Source organism: Coturnix japonica, chromosome 1 (genome assembly GCF_001577835.2).
Source record: "Coturnix japonica isolate 7356 chromosome 1, Coturnix japonica 2.1, whole genome shotgun sequence".
In the NCBI taxonomy this organism is placed as follows: Eukaryota; Metazoa; Chordata; class Aves; order Galliformes; family Phasianidae; genus Coturnix; species Coturnix japonica.
Window position 1 is genome coordinate 168,865,135 of NC_029516.1, and position 19,210 is coordinate 168,884,344.

The 19,210-nt window shown below is 44.3% G+C and overlaps 1 protein-coding gene across 1 annotated transcript; it reads right to left on the reverse strand.

Annotated features, from left to right (window-relative positions):
- Positions 1-1,441: 1,441 nt before the first annotated feature.
- PRSS23 (serine protease 23) lies at positions 1,442-7,542 on the reverse strand. Its single transcript, XM_015852394.2, has 2 exons — positions 7,122-7,542; positions 1,442-4,588 (listed from the first exon to the last, which is right to left on the reverse strand). The coding sequence occupies exon 2, from the start codon at positions 4,573-4,575 to the stop codon at positions 3,457-3,459; it is 1,119 nt and encodes a 372-aa protein (XP_015707880.1). The 5' UTR covers positions 4,576-4,588; positions 7,122-7,542; the 3' UTR covers positions 1,442-3,456.
- Between the last annotated feature and the right edge of the window lie 11,668 nt (positions 7,543-19,210).

Sequence of the window (19,210 nt, forward strand, 5' to 3'; positions counted from 1 at the left end):
AGGCAGGCCTGGGAATTTGGTTGCAAAACAATTACAGATGCAAGGAAAATACCTTTCCTCTGAGAAAGGAACATGATGATATTCTGCAGCCTCCAGTGAACCATGTTCACTGCTGTGCTCTGGAGAAGCTCAGCACGTTCTGTGCCTTCTCGAGCCTTTAGCTGTCACCTCCAGCACTGCTCTCTGAGGGGGTTATATTGCAATAACCGGAATTTATCTTGCATCAGTCTCATCAAGATTCAGGAACAGAAGATTATAATTCTTCCCATTCACACCCGCAACAGCCCCTCTATACCTATCTGCTTCTCTGCCTGAAGGTACAACCATTATGAAGCACTCGATTCAGTTCTGCAGATTAGTGACAGTGATGATAAACTGGACAACTACATTTCTAGTGCAATGCTTGTGTATGATTTAGTTCCATGTGTTTCCGCGATGAACTGCTTTGGCTATGTGACTATCTTCCTCACCATTTTAACATCTGGTCTTGGAAGAGCCCCCTTTACATCATCAAGGCAAAGAGAACAGTTTTCAAAACTGCTTAGCAGTGACCCAGCCTGGATCTGACCACAAGCCCAGATGGGCACAAGTGCAACAGTCCTGAGTTTTAGCCAAAATTCTGCTTACATTATCCAAGATTTTATTTCCTTTCCTGTAACAATCTGGACTATTTTTATTGGGCATACAGTACAGAGACACAACTCCTCATCTTCCCTCAGAACTCTGTAAAAAGACCAAAACCCTAACTTGCTCCTACTGTGTCAGCTTATTGACCTTCAGCACAACCCCACTCTGCCAGACACCTCAAAAGAATTAAAGATCTCAGCCTAGAGTCCAAGCAAGCATTTGAGAATATAGGCCCAGCAGATGGGAAATACATGAAATAGACCAGGAGTAATGCGCTTAAGCCCACAACCAGAGGTAAGGAAATCATATGGGTAACAATTCCCAAATCACAAATTAGAACATTTCTGCACTCTGGTGTTCCTCTAAAAGCAGTGACTCCCAGTCGGCTTCAAAGGAAACTTTTTCTTACCCCATCAACTGAAAGAAAGAGATGGACCTGATTTATGTCTTTATATTGACTGGTTCAAATTCCTCCAAGGTTTATTGGCCCCGAAGTTAATGAAAACAATGTGTCTCTTTAGCCTAATACGTTATTTTCAGCTTTAACTAATCTGAGGTCATGGCTGGCTATGGAACCACAACAAGCACACGAAAGCTAAGATTGATTATTACTCCCCAAAACATACAGTAGTAATTAAGCTCGCTGAAAACAAAAGTATTTATGTAACAGGTGGAGAGGGAAAAAAAACTACAAGAAAATAAACATCATGGAGGATGTTAATACAACTTCCAGTGCTTGAATGTCTTTACAAATAAGTAATCGTAAAATGGGATTGAAAAGGAAACCCACGCATAGCACAACTACAAGAATATCTGCATTGAAATTCCATAACTTCTCTTTATTCACTGTGATACATTCAAACAAAAGTGCTCCATATAACAGCCATAGAGTAAAGAAATTAAAATAAAAAGGCAGAGAAAAAGACGTCAGATACATGAGGCGATTATTCATACTTCTAAGCATTAGTAACTGCTTGTATCTGAGTGCACCGAACTCCATGAGGATCCATGTTTTTTGTATGCTACACCTCTAAAAGTTATAATCATAGGCAGCTCTAGCAAGAAATGGCTTTCAGAGCTAGAGCTGAAGCCATCACAAACAGAAAGCACCATCAGGCATATGTTTACAAATGCCTCAGTAATTAGAAGAGTGAAAGAAAGGCTTAGCTGAATTAACATTTTCCTTGTACAGCACAGGGAAGCTCTGCTCAGAGTCATTCCTTCCCTGTGCCATCTCACTCAAGAGACACGGCTCTGCCCCATAACACCTAGCACCAGGACAACTGGGTGAGCTTTAGGAGACAGTGGGAGATGGATGGAATTGAGACTGGAACTGGAGCCAGCGTCTATCTTCCTATTTAAGAAAACAATATTGTCATGGCAGCATGTGTCAGCTGAATGGCACAAGCCACCTGAGGAACAGCAGTTGTACAGACCACGCTGATCTCCCAGTGCTGTTTGCTAAGCCACAAGTGTTTGTCTGGACTGATTTTACCTATGCAAGGCACTTCTCATTTTAAACTGAAATTCTGCTATAGTAAAACTAAAAGTTGCTGACATCTTCAAAAGAGAGTAGAGCATCACTTCATAACTAGTTCGTATTGCAACCTGTAATTTGGCTCTACTTCAGCTGTAGAATTACTGAACAGTGCACTTGCCAAGAATTAATTGAAACTCAAAGATCTGATGGGGAGGGGGAGTCCCTGACCCAAACAACACAAGAAACAGAAGTCAAAGAGCTCTACAAAGTACAATGTGAAAGGGATACAAAAGAGAGACACAAACCTAGGGTCCCTCTACCATGCTTATTTTTGATTAGAACAGCATGAATCTTCAACAAGAAGGGTGGAAAATTCAGAACAACACTTGTCCTGCTCTATCCTTTGTCTGCCTTACAGTCAACAGTTCAGATTGCCACCAAGAGCAAAGACAGGCTTCCCCTCTGAGTTGCTGACATGAGATTTTCCTTAAAAAAATAAAATAAATCTAAGACATAACAGAAAACATGTATCAGTCCCCATACGCTTTCACAGGGATTCTGCCAGGTGTAAGGCTGTGCCTCCACTGCTATAAAGATATAAGCCCAGATATGATTTCCAAAAGTAGGATGCAATGACACTGCTCCTACGACCAACATCATCTTCACAGTTAAGACCTTGCAACATCAAGGTCTATCTGTTTGAAATACATTTTTCTTAACTATGTTACTAATGAAGTCTTGAATCACTCAGGCTGAAAGAAGGTTACAAGTGTTACGCGGTTATTTACCCTTCATGCTATTTGTGTGGCATTCATCTCCCACAGCGCATGCTTTGCCCTTTTCACACTCCCTTTCTCATGCAGGAACACAAAGCTGTAATGTTTGGGTTGCAAACACCATTAAATACCCCTCTTCAGCCCCCAACAGCATAGAAATATTTTCTTTTAAAAGTTCAGATCAAAGCACTTCTACTAATCCTAGGATTTATTAAAACAAACATTGTAGGCATGAGATAGTCAACAGTGCTCCTTTTATAGGATTCTTTGGAGATGGTTCTGAGTTTGTTCTGTTTATTGATCCACCCCTAATTAATCTTCGGTTGCTCAACTGTAAATCCAGCAAGTCCACCTGCTCCTTCCCCCACCCACAAGATGCCCCTTCACTCCCCAGTTTCTAGCTGCTATGATAGCACCACGTAGCCTCTGTCTCGACAACAAGGTGGCTCGCTTGAAAAGCCATATATCACATCCTGGTGTTACAAAACCCTATCACACACAATTGCAGCGAAAGCCTAGCCTCTCCTCATTTAAAAATCAGTCAATAAGTGCTTTCAAGGAGTTTCAATATCCTTATCCTTCCCTGCAGTCAAGATAGTTGCCTTTGATCCAGTAACAGATCTGTGCGTATTTGAGGGGTGTGATGCGAACAGCTACATTGAAATCCTGCGGGGTGCCATTCATGTCCACCCACTGATGGCCTGAAAATATGCCAATAATTTTACGTTCCCATTTGTGATTCTGCCTCTTCCACATCCTCACGTACACCCCAGATCCACTGGCACCTGGCTGGGCATCACATTGCTGGTACAACAGGTCGTACGTTTCATCTTTGACGTCACAGAAACGGTACACCAGGTTTCCTGGTCGATCGTTGTCGTAGCCAGAAAAGTGAATTCTCCCTCCAGGCAAGTGTCTTGCTGGTGGGCTCACGCCTATCTTCATAAACTTTCTTTTATGAGGCTTCTTGAGCTCCAGCAGGGCATAGTCATAATCCATGCCAATATCATTGGCATTGCCTTTGATCCATCCTTTGGGGACATGTGTCCGTTTCACCCGGATCCACTGGAATTTCATTTTCTCAGGCATTGCCGAGCCAGTGATGTTGGCCCCTTTGCTGCCATTTTTCACTTTAGGCTTCAGGAACCCCACCCGCAGTTTCTGAGCACCTTTGACATAACTCTTGCCATCATGGATGCAATGAGCAGCAGTAAGCACATGCTTTTCAGCTACTAGTGTCCCCGTGCAACCTGTAGATAGCTTCACAGACGTGGAGAACGGGTAATTCAACAAGAAGTCCTTCCCAAAAATGCTAAACCTGCTGTCATAGCCATAGATCTGCCTCTTAGTTCGAGATTTGCCTCGAGACTCATCACCACTGCTGCTCAGAATATATATGCCCACTTCGGTTTCAGTGAGGCTACCATTAGCATACAAAGTTTCATAAGACAGGTAGTTCTTCACTTCTTCATAAGTTGGAAGTGGAGAACTTTTGTGGCACTCTGGGCCACACGGAGATGCCACTTCCAGTTTGGCTTCAGCATCGAACTGTGGTTTGTCCAAGTTAAAGGTAGACTGTGGCAGGATAACGGGAACTCTGTAAGATGGCCAAGTTGGCTTCCAGTGAGGACTGGAGGGCATCACATCTTTAGCAGCACACAAAAGGAGGATTAGAGTGGTCAAGCCAGCCATTCTGAACACTGCTCTGTGGAAAGCAAAAGAAAACCCAGTTACTCACTCCAAATTGTTCCAAGACTCATTTACCTTGCTAAGCAATGCTTTGCTAACCAAGTATTATAAAATAAGGGCCAAATGATTTGAATGCAGCAAAAACGCCACAAAGTTCTTCAAGCTTCTCAGTGTAAAGCTAATACTTTGACTCATATCTTGAAACAAGCATGTGAAACATTTAACCCTTAAGCATGTCGAGCCACCTAACTTCTGTGACGAGCCATAGTATTTGCCTTTATGCAGCATAAGAAAATTCAGACTATGCATAAATCCCCACATACAGATACCGTAACCCCTGCACACGTCCTTACTGTCGCTAGATTACAGCACTCTGAAATTCTCTAAAAGCTCCCACCCTACTCTATGACTCCACTGAGAGGTTCTTCAGCCGCCTCACACAGTTTGCTGTTCCAGCCTGAGACGTCAACGCTGAGAGCAGGAACAGACAGGTGGGAAATGATCGCCGTAACAGAAGGGGGCTGCAGAGTGCTGCACAGGCAGCTCGTTTCCCCTCACAGCTCACAGCAGAGGAAGGTTTCTGCTCCGTGTAGCATTTGCTCTCCCGTCAGCTTAAGTGTGAAAGGATGGTACAATTACACCAGGGCAGCTAATGAAGCAAGCCCGCAATTCCTGGGGCATTTTTTAGTTAACATACTGACTTATTCCTTCACAAACTTAATTAATTAGAGATGCAAACCAACCTCCCCTCTGAGCACAGGGCAAACGGGACTGTAAATGTGTTTATGAACCCCAGGCAGAGTGCCTTGGGCTGCAGAGAACAGCGTGCACTAGTATTGTGTTGAGAAAACGTGTTAATTTCAGTTTACTTGAAAATTAGCCATACAGCTGAATCGCAGCAGGAGGCAGCGTGCCCTGGGCAAGAAGGCGGCCAGGATCTCCCTCACACAAAGATTATTCAAACAAAACTTCACAATTATGTTGAGCTTACACATATTTAAACCCTGCTGGGGCTACGTTGATCACAACTGCGGGATCATTCCTGAAATACCTCAACCAAGCAAACTAAAGCAAATCGGGCAGGAGACAACCATAGCTATCTAAGAACAAAAAAGAAAAGGCCTTTCCTCTAGTGCTGTACAGAGGAAATACTCCAGCCCTATAGGGTCACTGAAAAAGACTTCAGACACAGCAGAACAATACAGTCCAAAGGTGTTCAGCTCAAATATTGGGCCTGGGTTGTTGGGAATATTGGCACAGGCCATACAGTAAGGTTGTGGTCACTGTCCCTGCAGGTGTTCATGAATCATGGACATGCAGCTCTGAGGGATGTGGGCAGTGGGCATGGGGAGAGCAGGCTGGGGTTGGACTAGCTGATCTTAGAGGTCTTTTCCAATCTTAATGATTCTGCAAAGACTAACATTATACTGGCTCTTTTCTATGGCAAAGCTTTATACCGGATGCTGGCTGTGTTTCACAAGCTATCAAATTAGACAGCCTCCAAGAGATATAACAAGAAACACTTAATGTATATCAACTGTATTTGCTGAGTAACAACAATTAGGGAAGCACAAAGACAAGAAGGTAACAGTGACACATGTCACTGCTCCATTCCTACAAAGGTAATATAAACCAGCATTAGTTAATTGATATCTGCCCTAATCTGTGACCATGAGAACCCTGACAGCTGCCCACAACAGACCAAATCACACTGACACTGTGCATCAGCTAGCAGAACTCACTATGAAGGGTACATATTCGTATGCAGTCTGCTGTCACCTGCTTCACACCACACTAACTCCCTTAAATGATATTTGAGGCTTTTCCAGTCCATGTAATCTCAATTTCAATCGCACTCCTCGGATCTTAAAGTCGTTGTGTTAATTTAGCTGGCTGAAGAAAACTGGAAGCATCCTGTGGGGTATTGGCACAAGCAAAGAGATTCCCCGTGCTCCAGCATTGCACCCAACAGCTTCATCCACCAGCATAAGGCGAGGAGTTACCTGCAGCCTGCCCAGCTCACCACGCAGCACTCCAGCACTGGGAAGGCAGTTTCAGACAGCAGAGGGCAGCCGCCCAATGGAGAGAACGAGGCAAGAGCTGCAGCACAACTCTGTACCCCTAAGAAAAGGGCTTCGGAAAGATTGTACCTGACCTTAACGCTGAGCTGCGTTACAGTGGAACTCAGCGCACTTCACGGCTCCGAGCCTCCCCACCCCTCCCCGCTGATCGCATCACAGAGACGAGCGATAAAACTCCTTCTTCACCCTTCGAAGACCTTTGCTGTTGTTTGAAACGCTAATAAAAGCCCTCGGCAATAAAGCACAGCTATGAGTTTATACCTGGCCGCAGGTGCGAGGCAGCGCTCGCAGACCATAGCACTGACATACGCCTCTGTAATCGTGTCTCCTCTGGTAATAAACCAACCCGTAGTCGCAACGAAATAGAGCCTTATTCATAACAAGACGCCAAAAAATCAGAGCGTAGGATATATCCTTTCTCTTTACAAAAGGAGCGGTTAAGTACCGTAAACTTAAAGACAAACCTACCTCTCAGTCTCTCCCGTTCCAAGAGCCGCACAACCGCAGCAGCAGCACTACCAGGCTCCCTGCCCAGCTGCTGCCATCGGGTGACCCCGAGAGATGCGCTCGCAGAGCACGGAGGGGCGAACGCAGCCGGACCGGGATGAATGACCCGATATTCCCAGCTGACCGCCCGGAGAAGCTCCGTCCTCGAAGTTCGCCGTTCTCCCTCCCCTCCTCGCCGCTCTTTTGTCCCCCCTCTCGGCGAGCACCCGTTACCGACCAGCTCCCCCCGACGTCTGCTGGAGCCGCTCAGGCAGGCGGTGCTGGTGGTGGTGGCGGCGACGGAGCCGCTCCCATCCCACCCGCCGCCTCCGCGGGGCTCGGGGGGCCGCCGGTTCTCACTCAGCGTTGCTCTCCGTGCGGGGCGGAGCGGGGCGGAGCGGCGCCTCCCGCAGGTGGTTCCCGGGGCCGCCGAGCAGCTCTCAGCCGCTCCGCAGCGCTCCCGGCGGCGCAGACGCCTCCTGCCCTAGCGGGCGAGGCCGGGGCACGGCACGGACCTGGCCAGCTTCCCTTACAGGCTTCCCCCATAGGCTTCCCCAGCGGGGCGCCGCCGCTCTCCTTTGTACCATCGTGCTACTGTTTGTATTAGTTTCGTTCGTAATAATAATTCTATGTTTTGTTTTAGACCCAGTGTTGTGGTGCTATGGTGGCTGAGGGTCTGCGGTCGCCTCAGCTTCAGGTGGTCTGAATGCCACCCCAGTTTTGCAGATCTCTTTGGGATCCCCTCATGTCGTCAGGCACCTCAGGTCCCTGATACAGCACATCACTTCTCCATGCACCCCCAGCCCTGTGTGATCCCATGTGATTCCCCCCTCACTGAAACACCTTGTCCAGGAGCTCTGCGGTCTGTCACCTCCGTTGCCTCATCAGATAGTTTGCTTTAATAGTCAGACACATTCTTTTTATGGGTTTTAATTGCTCATCCTGCTTGAATCCTTATAATGATACCTGGCAGGAAAAGCAGGAGCTGGAGCCAAGAAGGCAAAAAATCCTGCAATGTGTTTTAGCTCCGAGAGAATAATCCATGAAGGCTTTTGCCAAGATTCCCAGCTGATGGCCGCTGCCCCAGAAAGGAAGTATAAAGTTTGTAGGAACCAGTTTATTTGCTTCCTTCTGCTGATCTCTTCTCCTCACTGAGACTTTCACAAAGGGCCAGTGAAGCCTGAAGCCCTGCTCCAAGCACCGGCCCTATGTGAGGAGCAGGGCTGTTAGGGGGAGATAAATTCTTAGGAATGGGCATTTACTTGGGCCGTGCACCAATCCCACTTAGCATGCAGAAAGATATTAAAAGATGGCTGCAAAGTGCAAGTAGTACAAAAATCATCAGTACTCAGACAGGTGTTTCTCAGCTATGAAGGATGAGAGAATGACGACATGAGGCAGAGGTCCCCAGAGGTAGAGGCCAGATATCCCCAGCAGAAACCCAGCTGCAAGGAAGCAGGGCTGTCTCCGTATTCTGGAGACCTCAAATCTACCACCAAATACACTGTATGTGTCTTTCAGCCTTTTGTTATCACACAGGTTTTAGAGGATGAGGAAGCAATGAAAATTAGTAAGCGGGCAAAGATACAAGACAATGCTGGATTGATTGTGGTGTGATTTGCCTCATAAACTGCAGGGATTTGGGATGCCCTGGGATATCTGTGACAGCATATAGTTCTACAGGTCTGGAGCACCAGTTGAAAGTCAGGTGGGGTGTCCTAAGGCCTTATAGAATCATCGTAGAATCATCTCAGAGGAGTTTGGAAACCAGTGTTCAGGCAATTCATTCCAACCATAAGTATTATGCCCTAATTGCCAATGAAGAAAATAGATTTAAATTGTTTTTAGGGAATACACTGAACCATAAGCACAGAAAGGACAGCTCACTTGGCCGACTTTAATACTTACCTTATGGATAAAAATCAACTACTGCCCACTTCTGTTCAGCTGTAATGAACATCTAATTCTTTAACTTTCCAATTCAAAAGAGATAACAAAAATGAATGGATTACAGATAATTTTTTTTCTGTGTGTACAATTCCTAAGAAAGAAGAAACTGGGCTGTGAGGTTTTTTTATCAAAAAATAAAGGGTGAAGTCCAAGATCCCAGCATTACTATGAGCCATTGTTGAGGCAAAGAGCAATAAGTGACAACATGTGTAAGGGTGAAGAGGTATTAGCTGTACTATATTGTCAAGTGATAACACACATGCTGACTTTTCACCACCTTGCGAGTAAGCTGAAAATGAAACAGTCTACAGGTGGGAGCCCTAATGAATAGCACTGTCAGGAGATAATTTCTCATGGTTGAAGAAATCTTTTATTCTGCAGGGAAGTGAAGTAACCTGGCATTATGGGCCTGTGCCAGATTCTGCTGCAGACAATGGAGTGATTTCAGAGGCCACTGAGTCTGGAAGGAAGAATGACAACCCACAATTGGCTCAAATGAGTCCTCCCATTTCTCACTGCTGATGTAATGCAGTAGGAGAGGACTGGAGCTCCCCATGTCGTGGCATCTATTCAGCAGGCTCCCTTTTACTTACTGTGTGGGACAGAGAGCCCTGCACACAGGTGCCCCATTTCCCAAAAACCTATTTAAATGTGGGAGGAAGAAGTTCAATGTGAAGATACTCTCTAACCCTTTAAAGACAATCTGTTTTGAAGGCAAGGATGATGAAGGGCATGAGCAATGACTTTGGAGAAGCAAGTTCTGTCCCCACTTCTTCCCTGCAGCACTACAGGAAAGCTCTTTGCTGTCTTGGTTCCTGATCTGTGCAACAAGTGTGAGAGCACATTCAATCTCATTGCAGTGTTGTGATAATAATACAGTAACTGTCCCATGCCTGGGAGCTGTGATGACAGGAAGGGGAAGGCCACACATTGGCCTCAGAAATGTTACACCATTAGATGAGGTCATCCAGAGAGAATGTTTAGTTTTCCAAGACTGTGGATTCAAGGATGCAGGGGGGAGGTACTTAGTTCCAGTTCTCAGAAGAGCGATGCTTTCACTATCAGCTCTTAAAGAAAGCATACGAGGAGTCAAACTCAGTTGTTCATCATATGATAAAGATTTCTAAGCAGGAGATGTACACAATACCCTTCTTGTCTTGGCAGAAGTGTTGTCAACAGCGTGATACAGTGGATCTCTGTACCCTTAGGGAGGATTCCTCTGCCCAAATAAGAACAACTAAAAGCCACTCCGGGTTCCGTTTACATCCTTGATTTATTACATCCTAAGGTAGGCCAGACGTCTTTACAAATGCTTGCTTCCTTCCATTGTCTGGTTGGAGGGGTTAAGCTGCAGATGCCGACAGTTAGGTGAGGTCAGCCTCACTCAACGTTATCTATCTTCTTCCTGGGTTAATGGGAAGAATTTGAGCAGCACATTTCACTAATAAGGGAAGGTTTCGATTGCATGATTTCATCTGCAGATGTAACTGTAAATAAGCACCTTTGCCTGAGATGACCCAACCTTTACAGAAAGTTTCTGGAATTACTGGCAAAATAATCTACTACTATATGGAAAACACAGGAGATGACATTGGTCTGAATATACAGTGAAGGCGAATCAATATGTTTAAGAACAATTTTGTAAGGTGTTTGGTGTGTTTTTTGGGGGGTCTGGAGGGGGGCAGGGAGAGGTCAGAAATCTCAACTGAGTGGCTCTTTGGGATTATTTACATCCATGTGACAGATTCTCTAAACATGCGCTTGAAGTAGAGTCTGTTATATAGAGATTTTGATCAAACTGTGAGGTACATAAACCAGCAGAAGAAAACAAGGAGAAACATTTTGAATTCAGCTTCGTTCAAAGTTCGCGACTATATATATCATATATGCTCCAAACTTTACAGATCTTGGGAGTAGCTGGTAATCGTATTACTGAAAACATTTATGACAAGTGATATTTAGACTAACAGTTGCCCCTTTAACTTCATCATAGTGAAAACAAGTTGAAATAAAGCAGGCACCTGGATTTACTCCAGAAAGGCTGAGGTTCTTGTAATACACTGCGCATTCACTATTTGAATAAACAGCATATCAATACAGTGAAGTAATCCCAAAATAACACCTCAAAAATAAAACGTTCACTGCAACTGCACTCACTGAGACCCTCAGGAATTTCCTGCAAAAGGGAATCTTCAGTGTTGTGTGAAGCTGGACCACATTCATCACTGCTGTTTTTATCTTCACACAAGCCTGTGTCTTCCTGCTGGGTTTAGATTCTGCTGTAGGTTTCAGTGCTCTGGCAGTTCTGAATCCACAGTGTACTCATCTAAGAATAGTGAGCTATAATACTTTATAAGTGCTCTGTGTGACCATGAGGTTGCTGTATAGTTCAAACACCACGGAGGGTATTAATAGACTGCTTTTCAGCAGCTCTTTGAGATCATGCTCACCTTGTGCCCAGCTTGTTTAAAGAGAAGCTCATGTTCAGCACACACAGCAAAGAAGAAGGCTGGAGCTTGTGTCACCCCACATGAGAGCCCATCCATCCGGGCACGGTGTTTCATCACCAGCCTGTCAGCTGTGCAACAGCGTTGTGTGGTTAATGCTGGGAAGGGCCTTTCCTAGTCCTCTTTTACAGCAAAGCTGGTGGGATTTGTGATGCTTGAGCACCCCGAGTTTAGCAGCATGACTCATGAGGGACCCCATCCTATTTCAGGCTGTGTTCTAGCTATTCTGGGTCAGGCAATGCAGACAGAGCCTAGGTAGTTAAAGCTTCCATCAGGGGGAACAAGTGCTGCTGCTGGCGAGGGCATCCTGGGATGGATGTAGGGCTGTGGGGATGCCTGAAGCAGCTGGTCTCTTTGACTTTCACAGAATGACTTAAAAAAATAAGGTAAAACAGGCAGGGACTATTTTTAATGAACTCTTTTGCATTAGTTTCTCAGTCAGTCAGCTTTTGCTGGTAGAATTTCAGTGAATCCACACGACATCTATGAATTAGTACTCCCAAGGGGAATGAATAGAGCATAGAATCATAGAATGGTTTGGTTGGAAGGGACCCTTAAGGTCATCTAGTTCCTGCTATAGGCAGGGATACCTCCCTCTAGCAGTGTAGCTGTCATGGCCAGCATAGGATGGTGTAAAAGGGGCTTATGGTCTGACACATGAAGAGGAGTCCTATTTGAAGTAGGAGAGATCAGTTATGATTAGCTTGGGAACGAGTAAACAGAAGTGACCTCTGCTAAATTTATCTGTCTAAAAATGATGCCAGTACCCTGAGCAAGGTCATCTTTAAATTGGAGAAGAGGGTAATCCATTGCACCCACATCAGATGCTGCAGGTATTATGGGCTGGACTGCACTCAGCAATCACTTTCTCAGGGGTGTCAGTGAAAGAAGCCTATAGAGCTCATGTGGAGAGAACATTTGGCTTTTAAAGTGAGATGGCAACACACTGTTTAGAGTTAAGTGCTTCTCAGCAGAGAATTGCTTTTGGGAATCTCTTCTTCACATCTTGTTAAGATGAGCTTGGCTTGTTTTCCAAATCTTGCGTATCCAGCTATAAAAACAGAGAAGGAGATTTTCCTCTCAAACAAGCAACCTGTTTTACTAACCTATGACCCTTTTCCTTCCCTTTGGCAGATGACAACTTACATTTGCAAGGTAATAATTGCTCTTTTATGCATCTCAGCCATGACCACAGCTGCAGTAATCTGTGCAGTTTTGGCTACCTAGTTCCATGTGAGATATGGACAAATGGAGGTCATTAAGAAAAAAAATTAGGTAAATAAAGGATATTTTTATAGTTTTTATAGCAAGAGAGAAATCTAACTACTTATACTTGTGTTGTAGAATATATAGAGCCCTACGGAGGAATTATTTCACCAAGTACTAGATAACATAATGACAAGAGTATAAAGCAGTAAGATAAGACTTATCTGAGCTGAGTGTCACTGGGAAAAAAAATGACCATACAAAATGGTTGTGAAATACTATCCCATGGGATTTTCCTTTTCTAAAGGATATATAAACTGTGTGAGGCATAACGTTAGGAAAGCAAAAGATCCTGAATATCCTCTAGCAGTTGAGGTCATGCTGTATGTCTTTGTTAGTAATAATTACTGCAGTCCATAGATGAAAGCCTAGCACATAGGAAAATCATTTGCTAATATGTTTTGCAGAGATCTATCACACAAGGAATACTGACTTATAACTTATTTCCTACACTAGTGTACATCGAAACTCAGAGATGACTGTCTGACAATGGCTTTCTGCCACTGCATGCTATGTACCAGGTATTTATTGGTGATCTGGAAATACTTTTCTCAAATGTACTGAGCAAAACAGTCTGCTTTCTAAGTGCCAAATCTACGCACTTGGTCTACATTCTTTCAGTTAACTTGAGTTTCTTTCTAAGCCAAGAAGAAAGATTGAAGTGGATAAATTTAATTCTTCATGATGAGTGCGTAGCCTCACAGAAGCCAAATCATATGAACGCATGGGTACTACAGACCTGAGAGTAGGACCTTCGTACCAAGGGCTGAGTGATGCATTAACCTGTATATGGCATTTAGAATGTAACAGAATATCCTGAGTTGGAAGGACCCACAAGGATGAAGTCCAACTTGTGGCTCCATGCTGAAAACGTGAACAAGAGAAGCAGAGTGTAGATAATTCCTTGTGTTAAGCAACAGCCTACGGCTCACTCTGAGAGGCATTGCTCCATGGCCACTTAGAAGTGTTCTGTATCAGTACAATTACTGCTATTCTAAAAAGTGTAATTGCACCAAAAGCAGTATTGTTCTTTGACAAAAGCTATTTCCACAAATCTTAGCTGCATTCATTCAGTCCTCTCTGAATTACTTCATCTATCAGATTATTTAATCAGAGATGTGAATCGAGCGGACAAGCCCACGGTTTTCTGTGTAGTTCTATACAACCCATTCAAACACTTGCATCACCATGACTTTCTCCCAGAGCTTTGCAGTTTTCCTTCTGCCTTAGGGCAACTGAAAACTGGCAGCAATGGCCAAGATGTCTTCCAGACAAGCTCCTTTTAAAATATCTCATTTTAGCAACTGCTGTAAACAACAATATTTAACTCTTGAAATGATACCTCTGTTAGCTGGCAACGGTAGTGTGTATTTTTAGTGTGGATTTTCAATATAGAAAACCTTACTGTCACTGCAGGAAGTTCAGCTTACATCATTCTAAGACTCTTGCTCTGCACACTGTAGAGAGGTGCTTTAAGCAGATATTTATACCATGGTTCAGAAACAGTTGAGATCAATGGTTTCCCTTATCAGTGACAGAAAGAAGCTAAGCCATTTTTGACACACAATACCAGTTCTGCTAATTTGAGACCATTACTTGCTGGCTCGGGTTTAACAACTGATTTTAACTGTCTGATCACAGGAATCCTGCCACTAAATTCAGTAATAGCAGCTAAGTCAAACTTATGCTTATTAACAAAGAGGCGAATTCCTCCTGCTTATTATCCAGACTCAGAGTATTAGCCTAAAATGAGATGTTTTCTTCTTTCTAAGTCTCCTGGCTGCTGTGTTCATTTATTTTATGTTTAATTTTATGCTAATCCATGCATTTTTGCTCTACCTTTTCCCTCTTCTCTGCTCCCGTCAGCTTAATGTCACAGCTTGGTCCTGGAGAAATCTATAAGCCTTTCTCACAGGCCGTATAAACTGCTTCCTTTAACAAGGAAAAATAGCCCAACATTTGTCAAGGCTTTGAATGTGTGCTATTTACCTAGCTGCCAGCTAGCTTCTACCCAGCTTCTACCAGTTCTTCCCAATCACTTCAACAATCTTCTTAACTGCTCCCTGCTCAGACTGCACAGAGAGCTGTGGCGCCCCATTCTTGGAGGTGCTCAAGGCCAGGTTGGATGGGCCCTGGGCAGCCTGAACTGGTCGGGGGCAACCAGCCCATGTCAGGGTGTTGGGGCTGGGTGAGCTTTGAGCAGGTTGGGAGTTCTTTGTGGAAATGTGTATAGCTTGGCAGGCTGAGATCTGCATCCATCTGCCCCGTTCCTTTCTAAATGTTTTGTGCATATGTGGCTGAGGAGAAAAATATGTAGCAAGCTTAGCAGCAATGTGAAATAATGACTCTCCTGTTCTCAAGGAAACAATAAGAAAATCTCTGTCAACCCTTTTTCCCCATTTTCTTCAAGTGCATTTTAACCAAAGTGTTTTCTTGCCATTGTTTATCCGTTCCTTACCAGACTATTATTTTTCTACTTCCACTGAAGCTGAGCTGGCAGACTCATGGCATATTTCCTGGGAACTTAATCAAGTCTAAAGAGTTGGGCTTGATGAAGTAGGATGAAACATAGGCCTTGTATACAGCTTGGATTACGGGTACATCTCTAATGATCTGGAATTATGAGTGGCATGAATTATAACAAATAGGATATCCTGATTCAGAAGGTACAGTGTGTGTGCATGACTCACAGTGCACTAAATTCACCCATCTGGAGACACTCTGAACATATCTTAAAACAAGTACTTGTTAAGCACTTGCTGAATATTTCCTGCATTGCTGGCCTGAAGGAATAAGGATACAGTTCTCCATTGTACTGCAACAGGCATGATTAGAAATGGAAAGGCGGTTTTAAAATAACAAATTCTCTATTATGTTTCATTAAAAGATGTCTGGTTGCTACTGTCAGTGAACACAGAATGATCAGCAATGCTTCAGGTTGTATTTTGCCTAAGCGTACACTGCTTATAGTATTATGCTGGTAGCTGGCGGCCCATTCCATTCTATGACTTTCAAACAAACTTTCACCCTTGCTGTAAAGCTAAGCTCAGGGTTTTTTATGAAAGTTCTTGGTAAACATCAGCCGAATCTCCATTTACCAAAATAGAAAGCAGCAGAAATTCCTCTGCGGCTGGACAAACGATCGCAAATGTTTAAATATTGGATTGGAGAAAAGCCAGATTTTGAATGTCATGGAGAGCGGCCGGTGCCAAGCATCCAATTCTTCCACAGGGCCTGCACGTTTGAGCTGGAGCTAATTGTTTACCCAGTCTGTCTGCCCGGGCAAACAAGCTCCTCAAAGCTCATTGCTGTGAGCCTGCCTGGATCCCCATTCCTCACCCTTTATGTACTTATTAGGCTTACAATAAGGGACAGCACCCAAGCAAGCACAGACGTGAACAAAGCCAAGGAAACGCCAGGCCTGGTCAGAATTAAATCAGTGCATCGCAAATGCTCGTTGTGAATGTGAATATGGGGTTTCTGTTGTGAGGGTGGCACACAGCACAAGGACCACGAGATGAGGCTGAGCCCCCTGTTCTGAGCTGGGCAGGGGAAGCTGACAGATGAGTCAGACTTAATTAGAACCTGACGACCTGATCCTGTGGGCATTATACTCCCTGGGATAAACGGGAGCTGTCTGCTTAAGGACAGCATTGTGTTTTATTGCTCCTCATATTATTTGTATTTCCCCGGAATCAACAACTCTAATTCAGTTTGGAGCTGCAGTTTCGAGAATGCTTTCTTGCCCTGTTTTGCAATTAAAGTAGAAGAAAGTTTATCTGCCTGTGTTTGCACATTGCATTACTGGAACGTGGAATAAAGCTGAGGTTCCTTAAAGTGGAGGTTCCCCAAAACCCAGACCTGTAGGAAATATTTCTCTCATTCAGTTCTACTTCTCAGCTACTCTCCTAACCTTAGAAATTAACTTGCTTTTAAATTTCATATTCTTTCATAGTTCACATTCATATAGCGGCTTTAGGAGACTGACGGAGCTCCTATAATAAAACCCCACGTGACATCCACTGAAGGACAGAAATGTTAATTTGTCTCTAATGTGCTCGAAGAGATAGAAATAAATCTGTGGGACTGATTGTCCTTCTTCCAGGAAACGTTTGAGGAGCAGAAAGCAAAAGGAATGCAGAGCTGGAAAACAGCAGCACTTGGAGGCCTCTTTTAGAACACTATTTCAGGAGCTGTTTGTTTCCTCATGTTGGCTAATTCCTTTCCTAGTTTGACAGATACCTTCCACATGAGAATTAGAAGGCTACTTCTGGTTTAGGTAATAGCCAGGTGGCTTCCTCTGGGATTTGTAGTGCCAAGGACCCAAAATATCTCATACACCAGTAGGCTGCTCCATCCAAAGGCAGTTAAGGGGACACTGGGATCTTCCTCACTCACTCTCTGGCCTTTCTGCTGATAAACATATCAGAAAGTGGCACTGTTGGAAGACTGGATTTAGATTACAGTTCCAAAGTGCCAGCTGCCTAACTCTGGCTGCTGCCTTGGAGCCAGTTTGAGTGTGTGACAAAAAGGAACCCTGTCAAAATCCTCTCTCCCCACAAAGCATTTCCCATGGAGGACTATCTTTAAGCCTCACAGACCTCTCACCGGAAAGCCAGCCTACATTTTCCATTCTCCCTTGTCACAGTTCATTCCCCCTGCATTTTGCTACGTCACTTTTTCTCCTCCTGGTCAGCCTCTGAAATCAGTGATAAAGCTGGAATTACAAAGACACTGCCAAGAAGACAAGTTCCTGGTATCTTCTGATGAAGAAAAACACTCGTATCTAGGAATATCAGTCAGTAATTAGTTTGTGTTTTGGTAAACTTACATCCAATTGTTTCTTGGAAGTATTGCATCTATAGAGGAAAACAGGGCAGCCTCTGAAACCACAATTGTTTAATTGATAGAGTGGAAGCAGGACAGGTTTTCTACAGTGGAAGAAGACTTTTACTACTGCAAATTATAAGAAGCAGACAACTCTTTTAAGGTCTGTAAGAAGTGGTTGTGACCAACCACTTTGTCTATTCAATTATATTAATGCACTGCATGCGAAAAACTGACGTTCAGTGATAGAAGCAGCTAGTTATTTTATTAGTCTGTGTTTCAATGCAGTACTGTTTTACTGCTTTTGGTAGTTCCTGTGTCCTCTGTGTTACTTGTATTCCAGTCCTGATAGCATTACACAGGAGAGCCAAGGGTGCCTTGCAAAGTGCTCAAGGTCAGGTTGAACGGGACCCTGGGCAGCCTGAGCTGGTCAGAGGCAACCAACCCAGAGCAGGGGGCTGAAACTGGATGGGCTTTAAGGTCCCTTCCAACCCAAGCCATTCTGCAGTTCCATGACTGTACAATTATGTGATTCTATATCCTTAATCCTGCAGTATTGTTTTCCAGTGATTTCCAAGGAAGAGGTCATTTGGCACTTAATTGTGAATAACTGTAGATGGGCACAGGCTTTTTCACTTAAGGGTCCCACAATGGACAATAGCTTCTTTCCCCCCCCCCCAAAAAAAAAAATCAGAAGAGATTTATCCAAAAAGCCACCAACAGCCAAGCTCAACCTCAGTGGAGTTACAGATCCCAGCTGCTAGCAGAAAAAAGGGGTACAGCAGTAAATGAATGACAGTAAATGAGATATGAGTAGGTATTTCTGCCACCTCTGAGCTTCCCACAATAGGATCCAGACCATCATACGAATAAAAGAGGCCATGTCAGCTCAGAAGGATGCTCAGCACTGCTGTGAGGGACTGAGGTACCTGCAGCTGAGAGATGCAGTTTGTTCTGCGAAGCAGGAAGGAATTGCCAAGGCAGAGCAATCAAATCTAAATCCCAGGTGAACTTGAAGTGTGTCAAGGACAAGGAGCCAGTGGCCAGGCAGGGGTTTGTGCCAACTGCTCTGAAATGTCTCCTGCTCCATGGCTCAGATATGTTATCTTTTCTGGGTCAGGCAGCCTGAAAATATCCCTGTGATGGAAACAGGTGTTTCAAAGCCTGGCAGCTCCACAGGGTGCGCGCCTTATGTATATATCCCTGTAAACCTGTTGAACATGAGGCAAGAGTGAAGGTATTTGCAGGGCTAATATCAACTGAGGAAACAGATACACAGCCTGTCTCATCCAGAGATGAGGTCTGGGCAGTGCTAATGAGGAGAGCAGCTGCCTCTGCGGTCACCTCTAAGAAAATCCTAGAAAATTCTGGAAGCTCATTCTTCCATCCTAGGAAGTAATGCTGGGGTCTTTTCCTCCAAGCTGGAGAGTTCCTTGCTGAAAGTCTTCTCACCTTGTTCCCAGACATGTAATTTCCTGGAAACTGGAAAGTAAATAAGTAGAAAATAATGGCTAGAGAAAA